Below are 27,743 nucleotides of genomic sequence, written 5' to 3'. Positions count from 1 at the left end.
CATATTAAATATTCTTCATCCTGAATTTGTTCAGATAATTAAACTTCTAATAGCCAGATATTTAGTTGCTATAAACTTTTATCTCCCCCAAAGAAAATGTAGCTATAGCTTATAATGATATTAAAAATAAAGCAAAAATAGTCGATTCTCTGGGGTGAAAAATGTCTCAAGGAGGCTTTATTCATTGCTTGATGTATAATTCAGCCTATTAATCGAAGACTATTTTATCTTCTTTGTATAAATTTCCTTTCATTAAAAACTAATTGAATATTGTACAAAACTGCAGGATATAACTTTCTATGACATTTATGAACACTTACATTTATTTGCAGACTAAGAAAATTCGTCCATGAATAAACCTTTGAAAAACTGAAGTAGCAACTTTTAAAAATACAGAATGCTTTGCAAGATGACTATTTTGTTCATTAGCATTTTAAGTGTTTTAATAAATTAAAACGATTCCTTCTCAGAAAAAGTTAATGTTTTTCTATATAATGTGAATTAAAGGATAAATAGCAATTTCATACATCATTTTTTTTTTTAATTTATAGAATTACCAGCAGTAGAAAAGAAAAATAGGATATGTTGTTTTGTGGTGCCAGTTTGGCATATGCATTCCGGATTGGCCTCGGGGTAGTGAGGCAATTTGGCTTGTTAAAGCTAAAAAATAGATGAAAACACAGAACAATAAAAACATCCTGAGAGCGCTGCTAGAGAGCAACTCCCCACATCATCCCTGCGCTAGGCTATTTTTTTGGAATTGTAATCCCGTATGTGCTCTCTTTTTATTTTGCTTTGTGTTTATGGCAGTGAAGATTATGAACTGTCCCTGTGGCTATAGTTTTGTTTGTTTGTTTGTTTTTCAGTATTTACCTTCCACCACTCTAAGCTCAAGACTTCCCTGGTGGCTCAGTGGTCAAGAATCCGCTTGCCAATGCAGGAAATGCGGGTTCAGTCCCTGGGTCTGTAAGATCCCCTGGAGAAGGAAATGGCAACCCACTCCAGCTTTCTTGCCTGGACAATCCCTTGGACAGAAGAGCCTGGCAGGCTATAGTCCGTGGGGTCACAAAAGAGTCAGACACAACTTGGCCGCTAAACAACAACTCCAAGTTCAACCGCAGTGCCCATGTGAATCTATGCAGGCCCCAGAGCCAGGCGGCACTGACTTAGATTGGCCTATTGGTGGTGGTGGTTTAGTTGCTAAGTTGTGTCTGACTCTTGCAACCCCGTGGACTGTAACCCGCCAGGCTCCTCTGTCCATGGGATTTCCCAGGCAAGAATACTGGAGTGGGTTGCTATTTCCTTCTCCAGGAGATCTTTTGGACACAGGGATCAAACTCAGGTCTCCTGCATTGCAGGCGGATTCTTTACCGACTGAGCCGCCAGGGAAGCCCTGGCCTCCTGGGAATACCTGGAAAGAAACCCAAGATGGACAGTTGACTCCAGAAGGCTTATCTGAATACACATCCCTAAAGGAACTGAGGAAAGCAGGAAAGCTGAGGGAGAAAGTGACCCATGGGGTCTCAGCTGATACCAGCAGGGAACCTGGATCCCACATCAAGGCATAGGAGGTTGTCTTTTATCCCCCCTCATTCAGCCCGTCACTGGTGATGCACCACTCTAGGCAAGTGATGGACCCTTGGGTGAGGTACTTGTCTGCAGCTGATGGTACTTTCCTAGTTCAGACAGTTCCGAGACAGCAGCAGCTAGTATGCTCAGAAGCTGGGAGATGAATCCCTCTGCCGTGAAGAGAGGATCCAGATGGAAAACATAGTATCCTACACACTTCACTCCCTGCTTCACTCAGATTCCTAGAGTAGGTTCTCCCTGGCAGCAGCTTCTCTAGAACTGATGAGGTATAAAGTTGTTAACTAGGGACCAGAAAGGGTAAGAGAGATCTCTACGGTACCATGAAGTTAGCAAGAGCAGGAAGCACTACCAGCCTAGGGCTGGCCAACAAGTGGAATATTTGAAATTATGAAATCTTGGAAACTTAGGAAGAGTGGCTCTGAGGATCTGAAGCTCGGACCTGGAGGAGACACTGCTTGACTGGGGTCTCTGACTTGGGGACGGGCTCTGTGGGGCTTGAACCCAAGCCTGAGAGATCTGACTGATGCTGGTGTCTCGGAGGCGGCTGTGATCAAAGTTACTCCCCAATTGTTGGAAAAACTGCAAACTGGGTATGTACACACACACACATACAGACATACATACAAATGGAATATTACTCATCCTTAAAAAAGAGCGAGATAATGCCATTTGCAGCAACATGGATGGACCTAGAGATGATCACACTAAATGAAGAAGTCAGAGAGAGAAAAACACATATATGATATCATGGACTTCCCTGGTGATTAGGAATCCACCTGCTAGTGCAGAGGACATGGGTTTGATCCCTGGTCCAGGAAGATCCCACATGCTATGGAGCAGCTAACCCCTTTCACCATAACTGCTGAAGCACAGAGCCCGTGCTCCGCAACAAGAGAAGCCACCGCAATGAGAAGCCTGCACACAGCAGTGAACAGTAGCCCCCGCTAGCCGCAACGAGAGGGAAACTGCACGCAGCAACCAAGACCCAGGGCAGCCGAAAATAAATAAGTGAATAAAGGTTTTAAAATGATATCACTGATAAGCAGAATCTAAAAAATTATGCAGATGAATCTATAAATTAAGAGTATGGGATTAACAGATACAAACTACTGTATATAAGATAGATAAACAACACATAATGCAGAGAAAATATTCACTATCTTGTAGTAATCTATAATGGAAAATAATCTGAAAAAAATATATATATATAGCTGAATCACTTTGCTGTACACCTGAAACTAACACAATATTGTAAATCAACTATACTTCAATTAAAAAAGAAAAGAAAAACTGCGAATTGAATTTAGCTGCTGTTACGGGAAGAGACCTCTGGTGACAAGGTAAAGTGCTGTCGGGGTGATACTCACAGAACCTAAGCTCTCATAGGCAGAAAGGGTGACTTCCCTCTCCTTCCTGCAGGCTTGGGTTCTCCGTCTGGGGCCCCGATGGACAGAGCCCAACAAAGACCCAGCTGGCAAAGCAGAATGTGGTTTGCAGAGTACCAGTTCCAGCACCTCAGAGTGTAAACGGGTGGGCTTGGAGAGAAGAGCAATGGCTTAATAAGTACAGAAATGCATAGGGGGGTTACAGGACTGGTTAGAGACACGTTCCTATGTGGACACAGGTTTTGGAATCAGTCAGACTCAGGTTAAAAGTTCTGTTCTTCTGCTTGGTGGTTGTGAAGTTTGGTGACTACCTTACTTTTCTGTGTTTCAGGTTCCTCATCTGTAAAATGGAGCTAATAGTATCTGCCTCGTGGAGTTATTCTGAGAGATGATGTCTACAAATCACCTAGCAGTTTGCCTGGCTGGTGGTAGTGGCTCAGTAAATGAGTTGTGATTATTACCCTGGAAAAGTTTGAAGGCAGAGACCCCTGTGGATTACAATTGTTGCAGCACAGGATTTAGCATTAAAAACTGAACTAAACTTGTGGTAGTGGGAATAAAAATAATGAGATAGACGGAAGAGCCCTTTGAAATAAAGAATAAAAAGAACTCATTGACTGGATGTCAACACATTTGACATTGATTCCTATGGAGGATGAAAGAAGGGAGAAATCTCAAAATAGGTGACCTATTCATATAGTCTCCTTATTCAAATGGAAATGCCCATGTCTCCTCATGAAAACTTTGTAGTGCTTTGTGCCAGCCTAAAGAGAGATAACTTCAGTAATCAAATAAATACTTATTAAGCCAATGTGGAGGTACTGTTTTAATTATACTGAACCATCAATTATTTACTCGGCAGCTTACTTTTGTTAAGGGTAGTCAAAGTTGTGGTGAATTTGGTATATATTGGTATGTGTATGCTGCTGATGGCATAGTAAAATTAATACAGCTCATTTGAAAAGCAATATAGGATAGTTATCAAAAATAGTTTAAATGTTTATTTGCTTTGCACTGCAGGAGTCTTGTTTGAAAAATCTCATGGACAAAAGAGCCCGGCAGGCTACAATCCACAGGGACACAAACAGTCAGACACACTGGGCATGCACATATGCATGCATGCTGTTGACAGTATTTTAAACATTAAAATTCATTAAAAAAAAAAGGAAGGTACAGAGTACATCGACAACCTTAGACGATAATCTTAAGGGCAGCTACTACTGATCCATGAAGTGTCCTTTGGCAATGAAATTGGTTTGACCCACAATGCCATGTTTAATGTGCCCTTATTCTTACTTTTGACCCCAAGTCCCACAAAGGAACTGATAATAAGCACTCTGTTAAGTAGTTACGCAGCCAGGCTCCAACAGCAGGCCCCCTTCCTCCAGCTTCTTGTCTGTATAGTTAATCATTGCCCTATAATTTATAAGGGTACGGGTTCTCTTAGTTAAACTATATGCTCTCCTAGAAATTATTATGATGGATCCAGTTTTTAAAAATCCCTGGATTGATGATTGGCTCAAGAAGATGTGGTAGGGAATTCCCTGGTGGTCCAGTGCTTAGGACGCAGTGCTTTCACTGTTGAGTTTGATCCCTGGTTGGGAAACTAAGATCCTGCAAGCTGCGAAGCACAGCTCCCCCCCAACGCCCAGAAGATGTGGATGATACATACATACAATGGAATATTACTCAATTACTCAGCCATAAAAAAGAATGAAATATTGCTATTTGCAGCAACATGGATGGACCTAAAGATATCATACTAAGCAAAGTAAATCAGACATAGACAAATATATGATACTGTATGAGCTGGAATTTAAAAAATAATACAGATGAATCTGTATACAGAACAGAAACATATTTACAGACATAGAAAACAAACTGATGGTTACCAAAGGGGAAAGGGAGGAGGGGATAAATTAGGAGTATGGGATTAACAGATACAAAGTACTATATAGAAAATAAACAAGGATTTACCATATAACACAGGGAAATATATTCAATAACCTTGTAATACCTATAATAGAAAATAATCTGAAAAAATATATATATAACTGAATTGCTTTGCTATACACCTGAAACTAACACAATATTGTCAATCAATTATACATCAATTAAAAATATCCCTGAATGACTCAGGCCCTAGCCCTCACAAGCCGGTAGCATTAGGTCCACTCTGGGCTACTTCCTCCTTTTGCCCACCTGGGGTTGCTTCTGCTTCTCTCATAGCAACGTGGCTTTTTGTTTTTCAGCTTACAAGACCATCAGCTTCAGCACAGCCTGGAAGCCTCTAATCAAAACTTCATCCTGACACCTTATCACGACCATTCTTTTAGCTGTTGCTCACAAATCTCTGTTGACACTTACAAAAAAGTAGGTCAAAGGAGTAGAAAAGATGCAGTAATCATTCAACATGGCCAAAGTATTGCCACTAAAAAATTTGTTTGCGGAATTTTAAAATATTTCTCAAGTTATATTGCGGATATGGTGGAAATCTGGAAAGCCTACTTCTCCTTTTAGACTTGCCTCAAATTCACACCCTCTTAGTCCTGGCACCCTGTCCTCTTCAGACTGTGAGAGAGGCACTGTTACTTTGTTCCTTGAGTGTGTAAGTTTGCACAGACCTTTGTTAGAGCAGTTGTTCTTCTGAAATAATGCTGTTTCTATATTTCTGTTCCCTTCTATGCTATGAGCATCTCAAGGTATTGTCAAGGGGTAAAATGTTCCCTCTACCCTCTCAGGGCCAGCTGAGTCTAAGAATTAAGTTGACATGCCAGGTTAACAGGACTAAAGTGTACACGTTTTATTTAATATGTTTACATGTACCTGGGAGTCTTTATAGGAGAATGAAGACCCACAAAGCAGTTAGGCTTAAATGTTTATATACTAGGTTGCACAAAGAGTAGCAACTATGGGAAAGTAACTGAAATGTATGGGAAGACTAAGGAAGATAAGCATTACTTTAACAAGGGCTGTTGGTAAAGCTTTCTCTTGGCCTCAACTCCCCATCTCTGGGGGTAAGAATGTTCTTTTCCTCCTGGTATAGGAAGCGCATCTTTCATATGGAGTTTCATCTACTGCTTTGAAGGAGAGAAAAAGGATGCACCTTTCTTGCATCTGCTCTTTTTAAAGTACCTTTAGCTCACTATAATCAATATGTTAAAGTGGCATATTTTTCTACCCTTCAGTGGCATCCATTAGGTACTGAATAAGTGCTTGCTGAATGTTTGTTGATTCCATTTATCTCCTTGTGCAACTCTAATACTCAATCAGCTTCCAGTTATCCATGCTAGTGGAAGAGAGAGGAGGCTTAGGATGAAATAAAATAATTGACAGTTCTGAGATCCAAATCCCTGAATTGACAGGCTCTGTATATTCAGTGCTGCAGTCACACCTCCGCACACAAACAGCTAGACAGCTAGGAAGATTTTAGAGGAAGTCAACTGATTCCGACTCTACAGGGTGGCTTAGCTATTTATGGGAAACAGTGTAACCACCAAGGTGGAATTTGCTCTGCCAGAACGCCTTTGCAGCAGATTCCCAGTGTCAATTGTCTCTTCCTGTCACAGCTCCAGGCCAGTGGCTTCACTTCATTAAAATTGCAGGTGATTCGTTTTATCCTGTATGCTTGGATGCCAGTTTAAGCCTAGGAGGCATGGAAAGTGAGGTTGAAGAAGTAAGCTGGCCTTGCCTGTGGGGAGGACGGAGTTGGAGTGGAACCACTGAAGAGCAGGAGAGGAACGTGCAGAGAGGTGGCTTACTGAGCATCCATCCGGGGATGGCATGCACAGGGCACAGGGAGGCAGGGGAAAGTCATTTGGGAAGGGGCTAAGACAAGAAGTGAGAAAAAAAAAAATCTTTGAATGGAAGTAGGGTATCAGTTCAGTTCAGTCGCTCAATCGTGTCCGACTGTTTGCAACCCCATGGACTGCAGCACGCCAGGCTTCCCTGTCCATCACCAACTCCCGGAGCTTGCTCAAACTCATGTCCATTGAGTAGGTGATGCCATCCAATCAGCTCATCCTCTGTCGTCCCCTTCTTCTCCCGCTTTCAACCTTTCCCAGCATCAGGCTCTTTTCTAGTGAGTCAGTTCTTCGCATCAGGTGGACAAAATATTGGAGTCTCAGCTTCAGCATCAGTCCTTCCAATGAATATTCAGGACTGATTTCCTTTAGGATGGACTGGTAGGATCTCCAAGGGACTCTCAAGTCTTCTCCAGCACCACAGTTCAAAAGCATCAATTCTAAAGCAGAAAGGGAAAAGTGATAAAGGACAATAAACTGAAGCAAGGCTAGGAAGCAAAGAGAGTCCATTTTAGATGACCTCCAATTTCTCAGGTATGGGGGAGATGTGAGGGGAGGAGCATAAAGTTTCATCTTTGGGAGGGCAGTTTGGATTGACATGGGCACCATGGGGAATTTGAGGGATCAGCTGAAATTAGTCCTCTGAGGCCTTTTTTAGCCAGCAAGACCCGCCACCTCCCAATGAAACCCAGAGGCATCTGCTTTGGAGAAGAAGTGAAAGAAGGCAAAGAGCAAGTCTCTGGGACCAGACACGATGACTGTGTACCTCTCTGGGCCCCATGCACGTGTCTCTTTGCTTCTCTGGATCTCTTTCCCCCTTTCAAGCACTCAGCAAAGACATACTGAGATCTTTGCAGATACTGTGGTGTTTTTTTTTTTTACAAATTGAAGATTCACGGCAACCCTGCAATGAGCAAATCCTTTTTTTTTTACCAGCAGCTTTGTTTTTAATTGAGGAATGTACTTTGTGTTTGAGACATGATGCTATTGTGCACTTAACAGCCTACAGTAGACTGTGAACATAACGTTGATGGGCACAGGGAAACCAGATAATTTGTGTGGCTTGCTTTATTGTGATATTAGCTTTAGTGCAGTGGTCTGGAACCCAACCTGCAGCATCTCCCAGCTCTGCCTGTGTTCAACATTCATTCATTCAGTTTGTGTTTATTCATTCATTCATTCAGTTCGTGCTTATAGAGAGCCTAATATACACTGTTCAAGGTGCTGGAGTTAAAGCAGTGAACAAATCACACGGGTGAACTAATCTTGTTGTCTAATGTTTCAGTTGAGGAGACAAGTGAGAAGTGAAAAAAAGTCAGTTCCTCATCTCTTTTTTTTTGACCGTGCTGCACAACATGTGGGATCTTAGTTCTCTGAAGAGAGATCGAACCCACAGCCCTGCACTGGAAGCAGAGTCTTAATCACTAGACCCCCAGGGAAGTCCCTGCTAATCTTGATAAATGCTATAAAGAGAGGAAGTCAGGGTTATTAGGGGAATGGTTTGGAGGAGGCTTCGTTTGAGCTAGCAGGTAGGGGATGGCCTCTCTGAGAGATAGTCAGGGAGCCAAGATCTAAGACAGAAAGCCCCAGCTGTGAAAACCCAAGGCAGAGCCCTGCTGGGTGGCAGGGAGCGAATGTACCAGCTGGGAGGTGGCCATGAATGCAGAGCCTGCAGACAGCCGCAGGGGAGCCAGTGTGGCTGGGATGCAGGTGGGGTGAGGGGGAGGGGAGTCCGAAGCAGCAGGAAGCAGGCAAGTGGGGTCACCAAGGCCCCAGCTGAGGCCTTGAAAGGTTGCTTTCTCCTCTGCGCTCTGCCGATTTCCTGTGTGGCTCAGGACAGTTACCCTGGGTCTCAGTTTACTTGCTGCAAGATGAGAGGCTTGGCTAAGATGATGTGGCCGGCCACAGGGGAGCACTTCATGTTGTTTGTTTCAGAGGAAGAATCGTTAACGTTCTTGGCAGTGTGTTCTAGGCCTGGCGCTGCTCAGGGCTGATGACCACTCTCTTGCCAGCTGGCTCCAGGTTCCCTTTTTAACAGCGTTTCCCCAAAGGGTGGCCGTTAGGACTCCTTAGTTGGCCTGCTCTCCCCGTCACTAGAACACAGCACTCTGCCCACCTCCCCAGGTCTGCTTATGCGCAACACCCTCCTTTCTGTTGTCCCTTTGTTCATCCCTCAGCTACTTTTGAATTGATGCTTTTGAACTGTGGTGTTGGAGAAGACTCTTGAGGGCCCCTTGCACTGCAAGGAGATCCAACCTATCAACCCTAAAGGAGGTCAGTCCTGAGTGTTCACTGGAAGGAATGATGTTGAAGCTGAAACTCCAATACTTGGCCACCTGATGCGAAGAACTGACTCATCTGAAAAGACCCTGATGCTGGGAAGGATTGGGGGCAGGAGGAGAAGGAGACGACAGAGGATGAGATGGTTGGATGGTATCACCAACTCAATGGACATGAGTTTGGGTAAACTCCGGGAGTTAGTGATGGACAGGGAGGCCTGGCGTGCTGCAGTCCATGGGGTCACGAAGAGTCAGACACAACTGAGTGACTGAACTGAACTGAACAGCTACTTTTTGGGCTTCAGAAGTGGCGCTAATGTTAAAGAACCCACCTGCCAATGCCGGAGACACAAGAGACACGGGTTCAATCCCTGGGTCAGGAAGATCCCCTGGAGGAGAGCATGGCAAGCCACTCCAGTTCTGTTGCCTGGAGAATCCCATGGACAGAGGAGCCTGGCAGGCTACAGTCTGTAGGGTCACAAAGAGTTGGGACTGAAGCAACTTAGCACCCATGCAGTTTGTGCGAGGTACAGTTGTTAGGGTTAGGGAAACACCAATGAGCAAAACTGAAGTAATTAGATCTTACTCTTTTTTGTTCATATGTTTTGACATCTTGTAGACCCAGTCTGAGAGGGTTTTTATTTCTCTGCTTGTAAGTTTTTTGTTTCGTTTTTAGTTAGCTGATGCTGTAAAGTTATAGAAAGTGAAATCCCTTTGAAGCTCTGGTCATGAAAGCTATCAGAGTAGAATCCTAAAAAGCTTATAGAAGTCAGGTAATTTGCTTAATTGTGTTAGGTGTGACAGGCAGAATTGTAAAAATGGCCCCTCAAGATTCTTATCCTCTGGTGATTCAGGCAAACACTTGTCTAGGAAATGCTGAGAGAGGATTTTACAGATATAATCAAAATCCCAAGTCAGTTGACCTTGAGATATAGATATTATCCAGGTGAGCCGACCCAAAAGATGCATCCTTTAAAAGCACAGCTACAGAAGAGGAAGTCAGAGATTCAAAGCATTGAAGGAATTCGATAAACCATTGCTGGCTTGTAGAAGAAAGGGCCTGTTTTCCAAGGATGGGGGCAACCTTAAGGACCTAAGAGCTGCCTGCCAATAGTAGCAAGGGAATTGAACCTCAGTCTTACAACCACAGGAACTGAGTCTGGTCAACAACCTAAATGAACTTGGGAGCAAATTTGTCCCCAGAGCCTCCGGAGAAGAGCCTGCTGGCCAATTCTTTGGTGTTGACCTTGTCAGACTCCACACAGGAAACCCTGGTGAGCTCACACAGACTTCTGACCTACAGAAATAATAAACAGACGTTACTTTAAGCAGCTAAGTTCGTGGTACCAGGTTAGGCAGCAATAGAAAACAAATACAGAGTGCATTGCTAAGTAGTGACTTAGCCTATTTTAAAATCTTATTTTTTAAGTGGTGGAGAAAGTAAAAATTTTTCTCATTTCAATAATCTTTGACAGTTATTTGCCTAAAAGAAGAATATTTTGTTATGTGATCAGTGGTATTTATTTACGAAAATACCACAAATCTAAGACTTACCAGTGCTGCTTTGGGTGGGGAAAAAAAAAGTCTACGGCTAAAGTATTACGTTATTATGCTAAAAGCAAAATAAATTAACGAGGATCCATAAGCCATATCTACTGTCATTTGTGTAAAATATTTAGTATCATCTTTATCACGTGTTATGAGAATAAGTAATAATATGGTCAAACTCCTGGTGTTAAACACCCTAAGGACTAAAGAACTTATGAAGGAAATGAATAATTTGTTAATGCTTTGGAAATGAAGGCTTTAGGCAAGCAAAGCTGAGTTTCCTGTTCTTAATAAATGTAGATGGAAGTGTTTCATGATAATTTAATAATACGTCTGGAATAAACTCCCACTTTGCATCTGGCAAGTTCTCCCTTTTTATTTATTAGATTTTTTTTTTTTTCTCTAGACTCACCCATCTCCCAAAACCTCTTACAACCACCAACACACCCTGAAGGCAATCCAAGCCCAAACACCGACTTTGGACTATAAATAAAATATGGGGACAGGAAGGGTGTCAGGAATGATCCGGATCAAAACATCCACAGTTCAGGTGAAGGAATTGGGCCCAGAAAAGGGCCTTGTCCAAGTCAGGGATTTGGGTGGAGAGGTTGGGGCTAAGACTATTTTTAAGATGGCAAGTAGAAATCCAAGGAAAACTGCCTAGATTGATACTTGTCAGAACTAAATTGGTTAACATGTACGAGCTACCTGGGCAGTTTTCAGTTTTGAATTCTGGGTCCCTAAACAAAAATAACCAAAAAAGACTCCATTCTCCTTATATTTGTTAACTGTAAAAGGAATAGACTTCCTGTACTAGGTCATCTTTGAGGGCTGTTAGATAGTATTTATGTATATGTACATTTAAAATAACTGAAGAGTCTCACAGTTTAGCTGATCTATGAAAATAAGGTTAGCTTTGATACGGAACAGACAAAGAAGCAGAAGGCAATGCAGAAAGTCCCTGACCTAATAATGGAGCCAGGAGTCCTGGCTCCGCAATGACTTTTGAACTAGGACTGTTAGATAACATGGATAAGAACCACTAGCCAAAAGGGGACAAGAATATCAGCTTTATTAATGACTTGGCAAGGGTCCGATAATCTCCCCAGTGTGGGGGAATCTATGGTGCAACTTAAAATCTACTTAGAAAATCTCCTTAGAACTGATGCCCTCCCCTCTGCCCTGGACTCCGAGCCTTGGGAGAAGCAAGAGGATCCCAGGGTGCACTGGGATGGGGGCTCTGGGCCTGAAGTGAACCCACTGAAGCAAGGCTGCCAGGCGGGGGCCCGGGTCACACACAGGACTGCAAGCAGGGTACACAGCTCTCTCTGCTGCACAGACAAGGGCCAGGCCCTGGGCTCCGCTTCACCTCGGAGAACAGACGTGGGGCCTACACTCCGCACAGGACCTGCTCGGCCCATTCTTGTTTTGGAGGCCAATAACCCTACCTGCTATAAAGAGTCAGAAATTAATCACTTTTTTCCCATCTGGGGTCGAGCCAGTTGAGAGCTGGAGATCTGAGCAGATGGTGGCAGTTTCCTCCTCTGGGAAGAGGTGAGAAGGGAGGGAGTGTACTAGGGAGTCTCCTTCCAACCAAAAAGGGTGATTCCTCTTTAGATAGGGTTTGAAATCAACTTTGTTTCAATATTTTAGAGACCTCTGGATCAGAAGAATTATTGACTGAAACTTCTGAGGAATTGACAGGGCAGATAATTGCTCCTCACCTTGGCCTGGCGTTTAAGATGCCTCGCCAGCAGAACCTAGGGCCGGTGGAAAGTGATGGTTGGAGGACTCCACTACTTCTGAGCTGTATGACCCTTGGAAAGTTCTATCCCCTCTGAGTCTCATAAAATGGAGGCCAGCTAATCTGCCATAAAGGGTTGTTAGAAGATTAATAGCCCATAGTAGATACTTAATAAATGGCATTACTAACAGCTCCTAATTTTTCCACGGGTATGGATACTAAGAGAATGAAGGGGGAAAATACATTCAAGCTAACTGGAAAAGAGAACATGCTAGCAAAAGAATAAGATTAGGCTTCCCTCTGTCCAGATTTTAAAATAAAGACTCTTAGTTGGGATCTATAGGTCCCTCTCTGTTTATATGTACATGTATGTGTGAGAGTAGCTGCTCTAATATTGCTCTAATTGCTCTAATGCTAAATACTAAACATATAAAAATATTCAATATGTACCAGGTACATCAGTAAACCAGAGAAGGCATTGGCAACCCACTCCAGTACTCTTGCCTGGAAAATCCCATGGATGGAGGAGCCTGGTAGGCTGCGGTCCATGGGGTCGCTAAGAGTCGGACACAACTGAGCAACTTCACTTTCACTTTTCCCTTTCATGCATTGGAGAAGGAAATGGCAACCCACTCCAGTGTTCTTGCCTGGAGAATCCCAGGGATGGGGGAGCCTGGTGGGCTGCCGTCTATGGGGTCGCACAGAGTCGGACACAACTGAAGCGACTTAGCAGCAGCAGCAGCAGCAACATCAGTAAACACTGTATGTATATTATTTTATTTCTACCAGGAATCTGGCACATAGTGAAGACTCAGTAAATACTTGTTGATGAAATAAATGAACGATCCTCACAATAACATTATATGTATCTCTCTTTTGCAAATGAGAAAATAAAATTAGGTAAGCAGAGTAACTTTTCCAAGGTCACATACCCATCAAGCATTAGAGCTAGGATTGGAAACCAGTTCAGTATGATTTCAGGACCTTGCACCACTGTATCACACTACCCCCCCCCACACACACACATGCATGCTTACACACGTGTTCATATGACAGAAACTCCTGACTTACACATATGTCTTTACTTACACAAAGGGACTCTCCTCACGCTGCTATGGTATGCTAGCATTGGTTTTCTTTTTTAAACCACTGCCAAGTTTAGTCGGAGAAGGCAATGGCACCCCACTCCAGTCCTCTTGCCTGGAAAATCCCATGGACGGAGGAGCCTGGTGGGCTACAGTCCACGGGGTCACTAAGAGTCGGACACGACTGAGTGACTTCACTTTCACTTTTCCCTTTCATGCACTGGAGAAGGAAATGGCAACCCACTCCAGTATTCTTGCCTGGAGAATCCCAGGGACAGCGGAGCCTGGTGGGCTGCCGTCTATGGGGTCACACAGAGTTGGACACGACTGAAGCGACTTAGCAGCAGCAGCAGCCAAGTTTAGTTAGATGGATACATAAGGGCTCCATAAGGGATAAATAAGTATGACAGTTAATGTCATTTTTATGACCAGGTAAATATTTATTGTATTAGGCCCCATGGAAGTTACAAAGATAAATCAGCCTGTACATATTGGATCTTCAAGGAACCTCCAGTTTAGTGGAGGAAATGATACCTAGATATTTATGGTACAAGGTGGAAAGACATAAATGCCATAGAACAGACACAGATAAAGTGTCATAGAAGAAGAAAGAAACTGAACGCAAGTTAACCAGGAAGATGAGATTAGAATTTGTGCAAGAAGTTAGGTGAAATGGGCCTCGAGGATATGTGGATTTAGGAAGGGAATTCCAAGACGGTGAACAGCGTGAGCAAAGGGCAGAGGTAGAAAAGCACAAGGTCTGTCTAAGAAACCGCACTTTCAGTTTGATGAGAGATAAGAAGGAAAATGGAGGATGAAAATTAGGGAGATGGGGCCATATTGTGAGGAGGAATGACATTAAATAGTAGGCCAAGAAGTTTCAACTTGATGATGGGAAACTGGTGAAGGATTTTTAAAAACGAGAGCTACTTGATCCTAATGCTGTTATAGGACATTAGCCTGACAGCGACTGCAGCATGAACGTCGCAGGAAGAGCCTAGAGCCAGAAGTCCAGCTAGGAGGCTCTCACAGTGCACTCAGTGGGCAGTCCCAAGGGCTGGGCGTGAAAGGGGCAGCGTCAGGCGGACAGGATGATGGGGTCAGGTGGACAGGACCGTGATCCGAGGATAGATTAAGGAGGAAGAGCGCTGGGTTCCAACCTGTAACTGACATGAGACAAGGTATTCACAGTGAAAGGTCTGGACACAGCAGCCCCGTGAGGTGCATGGTATTATCCCTGGGTTACACTCAAGAAAACCAGACTCAGAGCAATCTGTCCAAGGTCAAGCCTTAGACCTCCCCAAGGTCATGGCCTAGACCTCCGGGGGCTTCAGTTTCCTCATCCATGAAATGAGTGATGGGCTAGGTCAAAGATTCTTTCTGCCCTCACAGCAGGTGAAAGTATGGCTCTGACCCTAAGGGTGGTGGTTTAGTCGCTTAGTGGTGTCTAACTCTTGCAACCCCATGGACTGTAGCCCGCTAGGCTTCTCTGTCCGTGGGATTCTTCAGGCAAGAATACTGGAGTGGGTTGCCATTTCCTTCTCCAGGGGATCTTCCCGACCCAGGAACTGAGCCTGGGTCTCCTGTGTGTAGAATCTCCTACCGGCAGATTCTTTACTGACTGAGCTACAAGGGAAGCCCCTGACCCTGAGGGATAGAACACGTAGAATCAGCAAGCCTGAGAACTAATTAGGTGTTAGAGCGGGGGGGGGGTGGTGGTGGTGGGGGGGGTGGTTGGAAGGAGGTACCCTTTTAAGAAGACACACATTTCCAGACCTGGGTGACCGGGGGAATGGTGAGGTCACTACAGAAACTTCAGCAACAAAGAAGGCTCACGTCTGCGGGGGACCTGCTGCGTCTTCGGATTTGAACATGTTGAATCTGGAGTGCTAGCAGGACATGCTGACGTGCACGCACTAGTGGGAGATTGCGTAAGAGCACGTACCTGCAAACCAGCTCATCTGCATTGTTGGCAGGGCAGCAATAGAGACCTAGACGTACAGAATGGGCATGTAGACACAAGTGGGGAAGGGGAGGGTAAGACGAATTGGGAAATTCAGATTGACTTAATATACACTACGGGGCTTCCCTGGTGGCTCAGATGGTAAAGAATCTGCCTGCAATGCAGGAGACACAGGTTCGATACCTGGGTCAGGAAGATCACCTAGAGAAGGGAATGACAACCCATGCCAGTATTCTTGCCTGGAGAATCCCATAGACAGAGAAGCCTGGTGGGCTACAGTCCATAGGGTGGCAAAGAGTCAGACACAACTGAGTGACTAACAGTTTACCTATACACACAGCCAGGTGTAAAAGAGATGGCTAGTGGGAAGCTGCTGTGTAGCACAGGGAGCTCAGCTCAGCGCTCTGTGACGACCTGGATGTGTGGGGTGGGTGTGTGGGTGGGAAGGAGATCCAAGAGGCTGGGATATATGTTAACTTAGAGCTGACTCACTTCATTAGACGGCAGAAACTAACACAGCATTGAAAAGCAATTATACGCCAGTGAAAAAGGTTCACACCTGTTCAGTTACTCCTTCGTTAGTTGAACGTCTGCCCTTTCTCCATCTCTTCAGGCTCTTTGCATTCACTCCTTCCCCTCTTTCTCCCTCCCTCCCTCCCTTCTTCCTTTTCTTTTATTTCCCCTCTCCTTTCCTCTTCTAATCTTTTTAATCCTTTCCCTCTTTTTCTTTTTCTCAACTAAGTTAAAACATGCAGGCTTCTTTTTAAACTGAAAAGCTACAAAAATATAAGGGACTAATATGAATATTCTCTTTCTTCTCTAACAGTGGTTCTCAACTGGGGACCATTTTTCCTCTCAGGGGACTCCTGGCAATGACTGAAGACATTTTTGTTTGTCACAACTGGAAGGGGGTGATCCTGGCACCTCATGGGCCAAGGCCAGGAACACTGCCATCCTACAATGCACACCCGCCTCCCCACAAATGTCAGTAGTGGCATGGTTGAGAAATTCCACTCTGTACCCTAGGTCTGGCAGTGACCACTGCAGCCTCGCTAAGTACCACCTGTGGCTCTCGTTCAAGGCAGGGAAGACTGGCTTATTCAGTCAGAAGTCCAGGCATTGTAGATGGAGGCATAGGAGAATCTGACATTTTTGTGATGGATTGTTTTTCAAATGTGAAAATAAGAACTAACCTTTATTGAGCACTTACTATGTGCTAGGCATTTTTCAAAACGGTTCACATATATTAACACAGCTATTCTTCCCAACCAACCTTTCAGGTAGGAACTAATTCACACAGGAAGTAGGTAGCCAAGCCAGGAAACACATCCAGCCTAGTTCCTAAACCACACCATGTTGTTCAATATAGCAAAAATGAGACTCTTAAGATGCTTGGCCTATTCCTTTACTAGTTTCCCTAATAGAGGCCTAGGTTATAAAACTCCATTTATATTTTCTCACTGCTACTGCTGCTAAGTCACTTCAGTCGTGTCCGACTCTGTGCGACCCCAAAGATGGCAGCCCACCAGGCTCCGCCGTCCCTGGGATTCTCCAGGCAAGAATACTGGAGTGGGTTGCCATTTCCTTCTCCAGTCCATGAAAGGGAAAAGTGAAAGTGAAGTCGCTCAGTCGTGTCCGACTCTTAGCGACCCCATGGACTGTAGCCTACCAGACTCCTCCGTCCATGGGATTTTCCAGGCAAGAGTACTGGAGTGGGGTGCCATTGCCTTCTCCGATATTTTCTCACTAAGGCTTGCTTTTCTTAAGCTACTTCTAATTTTACAATGACTAGGTGGGCTATGCTTCCTTGGTCATAAAATAGAGATTTTACTCTTCAAAAAGCTAATTGACTACTAAAGGATCTAATTTGGCCTCATTAGCAAGACAATTGCTTTGTGCCTCAGTTTCCTCATCTGTAGATAGAAATATTAACTACATCATAGGATTTTTCACTAGGGTTAAATGAGATAATAAAACCTCTTTAGCATATGTACTCTTCAACATATGGTCCTTAGGTGGGTGCCAGTTACTGGTACATAGGAAGATAAGTATAGAAATTAAGAGTAAGAACTGAGAAACTTTGATAGCAATTTGCCAGAGTAATTTTATCTCTGTTAAATCTAACAGTTAAAAAAAGCTTAATTTTGCAATTTTTAATAAAAATTTCACTTTTCTAATAATACATTTTTATTTTATAAAACTATCTGTCCATAACAGGTAGGAAATTAAAACAAATAAATACTGGTTCATCATCACAGATAGTATGCAAAGAACTGAATTAACATGTGTCGAACACTTAAAACAGCTCCTGACATTGAGGAAGCGCTTAATAAATGTTAGTGAATAGTAATAATAGCACCAGATTCTAAGAAAATGAGCTATCTATCCCAAAGATGTATGTTCCTGAGATTTATCTTCCATGTCATTGTAAGTTCATCCTCAGTTCTATTAAATCTCTTTTCTACAGTTTGAGCCATTAAAGAAAGTGCTACTATACTCCTCACTCATTTATCATATATTATCAGACACTAAATATTTTAACAGCTAGTGTCTGCCGTTGGTCCCAAGGGGAGTATCACCAGCATCCTACACAGCTATTCTGGCTGCTATTCTGCCACAAAAGGTGACATAATCTTACACCGAACTCCAGCTGCCAAGGGATCTGTCTCCCTGACTCATCGTCAGGCTGACGTAAAGGAAGGCCAGAGCTAGACAGTAGTTTGATCTTGTTGTTTAGTCGCTCAGTCATGTCAGACTCTTTTGTGACCCCCATGGACTGTACACCAGGCTCCTCTGTCCATGGGATTTCCTAGGCAAGAGCACTGGAGTGGGTTGCCATTTCCTCTACCAGGGGATCTTCCTGACCCAGGGATAGAACCCACGTCTCCTGCATTGGCAGGCAAATTCTTTACCACTGAGCCACCTGGGAAGCCCCTATGTTGTGCTGTGCTCAGTCGCTCAGTCATGTCCGACTCTTTGCGACCTCATGCCAGCCCCTCTGTCCATGGGGATGCTCCAGGCAAGAATACTGGAGTGGGTTGCCATGCTCTCCTCCAGGGATCTTCCCAACCCAGGGATAGAATCCAGGTCTCCAGCACTGCAGGCAGATTATTTACCGTCTAAGCCACCAGGGAAGGCCATAGACAGTAGTCAAAATAGATTCTATTTAGGGTTGTTGCAAGGTGAGAAAAGAGACCTTGGTATAGAACTGGGCTGCATTTCAAATACAGCATGGACAAGAGGGGATTTACAGCTGACAAGCATGGTGGGGGTCAGTGGATGGGAAATTACTAAGAGGAAACAGCAGGGGTCAGAAGATTCTGCTAAGATGACCTAACAGGATTATTGCTGAAGATAAGTTAAGTGGTCAGCTATCACCTGTGAAAGACGAGGAACCCCTCCCCACCCATCAGATATCAAAGGTGATCAAATATTAAGGGCCAGGGATTCTTGCTAAAACTGGATTTTAGAAGGAAGTACACAGATGAGCCTGGGCTTTCCAGGTGGCTCAGTAGTAGAGAATCCTCCTGCCAATGCAGGAGAGGTGGGTTCGATCCCTGGGTCGGGATGATCCCCTGGAAAAAGGAAATGGCAACCCACTCCAGTATTCTAGCCTGCAAACTCCCACGGACAGAGGATCTGGTGGGCTACAATCCATACGGTCGCAAAAGAGTCTGACATGACTTAGCAACTAAACAACAACAACAAGCACAGACAAGCCTAGGGAGAAGGTCCAGGACCCTGACTAAAGTTTGGTGGAGCAAAGAGTCTCGGTCAGACGGAGACCATGACTCACCCTTCCTTCATCATCCCTGCACGCCCCAATGTCCCTGCCCTGAGGAGCCACACCAGCCCAAGCGCTATTAGGTCGCTGTTCCTCAGTTTACTTCAATGCGGTGTCAGAGGCACACTGCAAATTCCTGAGTTATAGAAATATTACTGCGGAATAGTTATACCGCTCCCTGATACTGTTGATTGCCTACCTATTTGCATTTGGAGGATAAATGAAAGGGGTGTGAGAAGTAAAAAGAGAAAAATCCATTGCAAGCAAGTGGTCCAGCTCATCTGAGCAGAGTGCACACCGACTTCTTCGAATTAATGTTTGCCTCCTTCCCTGTGACCTACTCCGCACAGCCTATTTTCTCTATCCTCTCTTAAACCATTATAGTCCTATCGCCTGCTCTTCTGAAAGCCCCAGTGGTTTTACAAGGTCACGGGCAGGCAGGTCCTGACTCTCGCCAGCCTCACTGTTCTTCCAAATTAATGCTGCCTGATACCCTCTGATTCAAGAATCTCTTGAGAATTTGGTGATGCCCGTTAGGATAACCAAAAGTGTGATGACTCACTGGAGGTCCAAAACAATTTTCCTGAAGACTCTCGTGGCTCACCAGGCCAGGTGCCAAAATGAAACTTCTTACGGAAAGTATTATATGAGCCCTTTTCTCCAAGCGTTTTTCCTCTGGAGCGGGAGTCAGAGCCCTTGGAGAAGCAGGACGCAGGGCTCACGTTTTCCTCTTTATTGAAGCTCCCAGGGAGGGCTTCTTCCCCGCTTAATCATTCACATCATAATAAAATCTCTTTGCCCCAGAGGAACATGGCTAGATTTCTTTTGTTAAAATCTCATTAAAGCCTGCCTCAGCCTGTAATAATTTGTTAATAGACGGCGGTGCTATTTGGCCGCTATTGGGTTTCCTTTCATTTCTTCTCAGGTCTCATAATTGTTGCCTTATCTCCAAGGCATTTGGTTGTCACTGAAGTGTAAACGATGCTACAGCCACTGCAGACCACTCGGGGTGCAGCCCACATTAGCTGTGAGGAAAGGGATGTCTCATTAGTTTCCTTCGCTCCTCTTTTTCCCTTTTTAAGAGCCTTCCTCTCCAGCTGAAAAATGTGACTCTTCTCATAAAGCCAGGCCAGATGCCTAGGTATTTCCCTTGTTCAGTGGTGTGAGTTAAGCTTACCCATGAGGGTCTCTCCCTTGGGCTGTGTCTTCACAAAACCATCAAAGGCGGTAGTTTAGATTTTTTTTAAAAGGTGCTTTCTTAGTGTGCCTCCAAATGGCAGCAACGATCGCATTTCCAGAGGCATGTGACAGATTCTGTCTGTGGGTGGGGAGGTTAAAACCTCAAGCGGTCACGGTAGAAGTCACAGAGGGCTGTAGAGGTGGATACGCTTTATAAAATCTAGTTCCTGGAGATGCAGGACCATGAAGTGATTTGGAGTACCTGGCCTCTGGCTGAACTGTGGGAGGTTCTGGTGCAGTAAGCCTAAATAGAGGCACAGTGTACTCGTACCCAACGCTAGATCTACCAGGCTAAGAATTCCTTCGTATTTTATAAAGCAGGGTGAGTGAGGAGGGATGAGTTGGTGTGTTCGTTTGTACTGTGGTATCTGTTGATCAGTTCCTGCCATGAATGAGAACATAAACATGATGGCTGAGTCACACAACCATTCTCCTAATCTCTCCAGTAGTTATAAGGGTAAAAATTCTTCTGATGATTTGATAGGGAATATGGAATTCCATGGAGAAGGAAATGGCAACCCACTCCAGTATTCTTGCCTAGAGAATTCCATGGACGGAGGAGCCTGGTGGGCTGCTGTCCATAGGGTCGCACAGAGTCGGACACGACTGAAGCGGCTTAGTATGCGTGCATGCTTTGGAGAAGGAAATGGCAACCCACTACAGTATTCTTGCCTGGAGAATCCCAGGGACAGAGGAGCCTGGTGGGCTGCCGTCTTTGGGGTCGCATAGAGTCGGACACGACTGAAGCAACTTAGCAGCAGCAGCAGCAGCAGCAGTATGGAATTCCACTACTACTACTACGACTAACAACATCAATAGCTAACATTTATTGAACACTTCCTCTCCGCCAGGTACTGTTCTAAGATCAAATATCTTTACTTGTACTTATTCCTTTACTTGGGCTTCCCAGGTAGCACTAGTGGTAAAGAATCCACCTGCCAACCCAGGAGACACAGGAGATGCAGGTTGGATCCCTGGTTCAGGAAGATCCCCTGGAGTAGGAAATGGCAACCCGCTCCAGTTTTCTTGTCTGGAAAATTTCATGGACAGGGGAGCCTGGTGGGCTACAGTCCATGGGGTCACAAACAGTCAGACAAGACACACACACACACACACACACACACACACTCACAAACAGTCAGACAAGACACACACACACACACTCACACACGGAGGTGGGGGACATGGGGATGAAGCAGGAGAAGCTGCCTGAGAAGGTTTCCAGGTTTGGCGTTTTAAGTGATTGGGTGGATGCTGGAGCCAATATAATTAACTCAGGTGGAAGAACAGAAGAGTCTTACTGAATTTTGATTTGCACATGCTGAGTGGGTCTTGAGTGGAGAACACTGAACTAAGACTGTTGAACCTGCCATTGGAAATGAAGATTTCTTGCTCAGAGAAAGAGCTGAGACCAGAGACAAAGACTTGGAGGGTTTCAGCCTAAAGATGGCAGAAGTGAGATTGTGTGATTATCCAGATCTGAGGAGAAAAGGGGCCAAGGACTGAGCCCTGATGGGAGGATAGTGTATGGGACAGTGTGTGGAAGAGCTCATACAATTCCGGAACCTCTCTGTTCACACCATGTTGGGAACGTACCCTGGCTGTTTCTTCCTGGAGGCAACCGGATAAAAACAAACAAAAGAGCCCTTCTGTTTGTCTTTGAGGATAGCAAGGAAGAGTGTAGTTAATGAAGAAATAACCTCCTCAGAAGTTAGTCCTGAGGAGAAAAGAGATCTGAGAAGACTAGGTATGAAGGACACCTAGGAGAGGGAAGGAACACAGGTGAAGCATGGAGGGGCTTCTGGGAGATGAAGGAAGGGGACCCAAGGCCCCTGGAGCTGGGCTGAGAGAGTGCTTGCCTGGCAAGAGAGCCCCGTGTTTTCTGACCTGGTGGTCTGAGCTGAATGGCCTTATCGTCTTCCAGGGAACATGGATAATGTCGCCAGATCACGAGAAGTTGACTGCTATGAATGCAAGTGGGTGCCAAAGGGGCTTTCTTCTCTGGTAGACATGGCTTGAAAGGCCCACAGAGGAATGGGGAGTCATTCGAAATGACCACTTTGGGTCCTCTGTGTTGGGAAAGAAGATGTGGGTTTGTTTCACCTCAGAATCTTCACCTTCATGCATGCTTTCTCTTTTTCCTTCCCAAATGGAAGAAAATACACCATGAAGATACTTTGAAGCCTGTTAACTTGGTTTTGTGGTGACCAACTGTCTGGGCTGCGTGAGATGTACCATTCAAAGTGTCCCAGGTTTGTAAGCTCCTTAATGACAAGGATTGGAACTTTTACTTACTAAATTTTCCTTTGTCAGACTATGAAATAGGCAATATTGTCTTCAAATCCACTTTTTCTTGCCTTTGTGGAACTACACTCATCCTAACTCTACCACATCTATATTCTCTTTTCACTGGGTCCCAGGGCCTCCATCCAAACTCATTTGTGAGAAAGTCTCAAATCTCTCATGCTGATAGCACTTAACAGAGCTGCCATATACAACCTTGCCGACTGGCGCTGTGCAATTCTAAGAGGCTTAATGGGTGACACTTCCTGGTGATACGTTGCACTGGGCAAAGGCAAATCTCCAGCCAAGGAACAAATCTGAAATGTGGGATCTTAGTCATCACTTAAGCAGAGGAGGGGCTTCTGAGGAGGACCAGGGACACTTCTGCCAGTCCCTGAAATCCGGTAAGCAGCTACTTCTCCCAATGACAGAAGACTGTTCTTGCTCCCAGTGTAACCTCACAGGCAATTAAGTCAATCCCCTCTTGCCAATAAGAAAAGCCAATTGACATTATGTTGAAAGACAGCGTGTGTCAGCCATTTGCTTTCTCTGTAGACCTCCAGCGTTTCTCCTCCACTAAGGCTAACTTTCCCACAGAGATTTTTATATAAGGCAGAGTCATTTTTGCTCATTGAGCTTGTGGGATTTTTCTACTTCTCAAGTAAATACTTTTGGTGAAATAGGTCCAGCTCTTTGGAATACAAATCCTTAGCTTGAGGTTGCTTGAGTGGAAATTTTTAACAAGCCATTCCCTCAGCTCCAGAGCCATGCAAAATGTGATTTTCCTTAATGTGTGTGTTCTCACAGAAGCTAATAAATGGACATTCCTCTGGTATGGACACATCCTGTTACTCAGCTTGATCCTAATATCACTGGCAAAAACCCATTTGCTGCACTAGCAAACAGCTGAATTCATTATGTCCAGCCACATGAATAATCCCCAGACAGATTCTTGTTGACATAGACAGAACACCCGTTGCTGAGGGATGACAAGGCTGCCAGGTGGAGCAGTCGGTGTTGCCATGGTCTCTCCTGCTGCTCCTGAGGGATCCCACTAATAAGAAGTCACCACTTGCTGCTGATACAGTGATGGATGGCAGACTCATGACATCTCATTATTTTTGAGACAAAGGGGAGGGGGGAAAAGGACACCAGGAAGGAAGGAATAATCTCCAGGTTTGGGCTGGGGGGTGGGGATTTATGATCAGCAGAAGATGAAAGAGTTGAGTTAACCATACGTGCCATCACTCAGGGAGCTGAAAAACAGGCCTTCAGTATGCAGCCAGTTGCACAAGGTAATCCTGAATTTTCAGGTTGAATGGGCTCCCTGAAGGACATCTGGTCTCCTCTCTGCCTTGGGGCTGGATCACCCCCACACCCACGCCTGCCTGGGTTGGGAAGACTTCACTGAGGGGAGACTGCAGGGTCACCCCATCACTCATTCTGGGTAGCACACCCCATAGAACAAATTTGAGAAGGTCTGCTGGATTCAAGCATGACAACCCTTGACACAGACAGCACCCATCATCTCCTGGGAGAATTCCAATGGTCAACTGAGCCTTGCCTTGTGGAGCATGAACAACTCTGCAGGCTACCAGGCAGTCCTCTTAGCAACCCTTTCTTGGCCCGAAGCTACCTCTCTTTTCCTGACAATTCCCAGACTGGTCCGAGGAAGGTAAAAGCATACCACCAGTGCACACCTGCACATCTGATTGTACTTTCCATTGTATTCAAGAGGGAGTTAATTACTGGCATGTTCATTCTTCAAGTGTTACTGTTCCAAATGTCCCTTGTTGGTTCTCAGCAAAGTTATTTTCTTCTTGGGTTGTCCTTGAATGTTAGGTGTCTAGTCCCCTACGTCTTCACTGAAAAATCTTCTCCATGAAGCTCTTTCAAAAACAAGCCTTCGACCTGATGTAGTTTCCTGCACCTTGTATTCCTATAGCAGTTTGTATGCTACTAACACTCCACTCAAATCCCATGGACAGAGGAGCCTGGTGGGCTGTAGTCTATGAGACTGCAAAGAGTCGGACAAGACTGAGCATGCACGCACCACTGTTACTCCACTCATTCATTCATTCATCCAACTAGTACCTAATGGACACTTACTATCTGTAGACCAGGCATTGTTCTAGGCCAAGGGGATATAGTTATGAATAAGACAGATGACATCCTGACCTCATGAAGCTTACAGTCTAGTGGGGGAGATCTTCAGTAAACAAGTTCCATCGACTGTTGCTGAGAGTAGAGTCAACAATTTTTACAGCCAAAGAAATAAAAATTATAAGCTCTCCAAATTCTCTGATTCAGTCCTGGTTCAAATCATAACAATACACAGCAATGTTTGACAAGCCTTGGTTTGAAACAAATGTCTATCTTAATAAACAGTGTCTTTACACTGTTTGAAGTGCTTTCCTGAAGCTGCCAATCTCCAAAATTATTTTATGATCCCAAATTCCCCACTTCTCCTTCTCCAACCAGAATCTTTATTCTTATAGGGCAGCTGCTTAACTAAGTATGAGAAAGAAAGCAATTTTATTGAATTGATTCATACTAATGTGTGAATAACTAATTCACACATAGCTCTCAAAGTGTTTTTGACATTTTGTGATAATCTTTACTGACCCTAAATAATATCTAGACTTTTTCAGTCCTTATTATAAATTGGAAAAAGGAAGGCAATATAGGGGAAGTGTCCACTAGACTGTAAGCTGTCGGTTTTCTTGAGGACAGAAGCCATCTCATTTTGGGGTGCTCAGTTATCTAGCCCAAATGATTGGGAATTAATCAACATTTATTGAATTGAAAAGAATGGAGAAACACAGAGAAAGATGATAGGAAGAGAAAGGCAGAGGGTAGGAGAGCACGAAAAGGGAAGGGAAGGAGAAAAAGAAGGAAGGAAAGAGAGGAAGGCAAGAAACCTAGAAGGAGGGAGAAAGAGAACTAATAGAGCCCAAATTATGGTCTAGTTTCTGATTTCTTCTGTGGTCAAGGTCCTCAGAGAAACTGTAGCAAGGAGGAATCTATTCCAATAGAAAAGGAAAAAAAACGCTGCTGCTTCAGAGTGCCAGCAAGAGAATGGAGCCAGGAGATGCCGAGCCCTAAGGATAGATATTGATCAAACCCATAAATTTCTCTTTTCCAGCACGATAGAAATGACTCATGACAGATGACTGGCCACTGTCAATTAGCCTCCCTGAAGGGCCCCTAGACCCAGAGGAATGGATCCATTATTACCTAACAAGCACAGGAACTCAGGAACTAACCCTGTTAGGGTTATAAAAATTGATCTCTGTAAATTCAATGTAATTAAAGAGTCTGAATTCATCCACAGAAGGCCGCAGTGGAATTTTCCACTGAACCTGAACTAAAAGGGAAACTTGAGAGAGAAGCGGAGGTAAGGAGGCAGGGAGCCAGGACCACCAACTTTCTTTTGGATCTTAGGAAATAAGAGGAGAAATCCTTTCAGACACTAGAGAAAAAAGTGACGCAGCAGACTCTGGATACAGGGCGCCCAAGAGAGCAAACACTCCAGCATTCAGAGAGAAATGGGCTCAGGCACTCTGCACAATGGACTCCTGGAGCAAGATGGGCCTAAGAACCGAAGGGAGTGGCCATTGTCTTTGCTAAGATACACCTCTGAAAGTATAATGCGTATGGTCTGTGATGGGTCTTCTCTAGACAGGTATATAAGAATAGGTCCGCTCAGTTCACAGCCAATAAAAGTATATGCCTTTAAATGTTCACTTGATATGCACCAAGAACGAAACCATGATGCCTGGATTTAGAGTCCAGTAGAATCCTGATCTGACCACTCATTAGTTTTATGACCTTGGTCATAAAATTTCTCTACTCCTTAATGTCTCTACTCCTCCACTTCCTCGTCTGTAAAATGGAGAAAATGGCTTCTCTGTCTACCATTTAATGAGTTTTCTATTGCCAGATACCACGCAGTCTACAATATTTTTCTTTACCCTTCACTACCACCCCTAGAGGTAGGTATTATTATCGTCTGCTGACAGGCGAGGAAAACGAGGTTTAAAGAGATTGAGGCAACTTGTCCAAGGTCACAGAGCTAGGAAGTGTTGGAACTGACACTCGGTCTAACCTCAGGGTCCGCAGCCTCACGCTGGGTGGCACTGCCCGTCCAGTTGTCCCAAGACCATGGAGATGAATGAAGAGGGAGGTTGTTCACATTTCTATTCAAATACAGCTGAAGGAGTCCTCTCCTTCTCCCATCCCAGCAAGATCTAAAGAGAACAGGGGTCCTCTCATGCTTCTTACTGACTTAACAGATGGCATGGAGGCTTCTCTTCTAGCGTGGCTTTGTTTTGGCTTAGTGGCATAGAATCATTCTAAACTTATGGGCTGGGAAACATGAATCTCAGCCCCAAGGTCTCCAGTGAACAGAATTATTACAAGGAACTGCCATTTGTCAGGCTTCCTCGTTACCCTCCACAGGGCGAGGGCACTGCCAAAGCACGGACCCTGTTTCTATGGACCATCGGCGGCTACAACCTTGGAATTCAACCTCTCCAGCTTATTAGGACAACAAATTACCCAGGATGAGAACTGCAGTGCATTCAGATGGAAAATGGTGTCTTTTTTTATGAAGTGATTTAATTAGGAGCCATTTCCCATCAGCTGGGTTGTCAGAGCACATCGGGCAGCCACTGAGAAAAGCACCAGGCCTCCGCCTTGCCGGCTCCCTCCTTTCTGCTGCCGCCTTTTGGAGAAGGAGGAAATTGAAACCACTGTAGGAAAGCACAGTTCAAGCCGGGAAAGGAGGCAGATCAGGCCTGAGGGCCATGCTGCATGATCTTCGTGAGAGTCGCTTGTTTCAGGCTGTGCTTCGCCAATCTGTAGCGCCCTTCTCCAGCACAAGGATTTTTCAAGCTTTTTTGCTTCTTGTGCTTCTCCTTTCTGCTCCTTGCCCCTAGTCATGACCTCTTGCAGCTCTGGCGGCTGAGAAAGCAAAACAATTTGCAAAGGGATCCTTGCTGAAAGTGTATGACTCTGAAGGATGTTCGGGGTGGAGAA

General features: G+C 44.6%; 1 protein-coding gene across 1 annotated transcript in view; it reads right to left on the bottom strand.

Annotated features, from left to right (window-relative positions):
- Nucleotides 1-4,768: 4,768 nt before the first annotated feature.
- The window catches only part of UTP25 (UTP25 small subunit processome component), a 70,019-nt gene continuing 47,044 nt past the window's right edge, over nt 4,769-27,743 (bottom strand). Inside the window, exon 12 of the mRNA XM_081489642.1 lies at nt 4,769-7,218. Within this exon, the coding sequence (XP_081345768.1) occupies nt 7,131-7,218 (88 nt within the window). The 3' untranslated portion in view covers nt 4,769-7,130. The remainder of the gene's footprint in view (nt 7,219-27,743) is intronic.

Source organism: Giraffa tippelskirchi, chromosome 5, assembly GCF_054371585.1.
Source record: "Giraffa tippelskirchi isolate mGirTip1 chromosome 5, T2T-mGirTip1v1.2.pri, whole genome shotgun sequence".
NCBI classification, from domain to species: Eukaryota; Metazoa; Chordata; class Mammalia; order Artiodactyla; family Giraffidae; genus Giraffa; species Giraffa tippelskirchi.
This window is presented reverse-complemented; position numbering and strand designations above follow the sequence as displayed.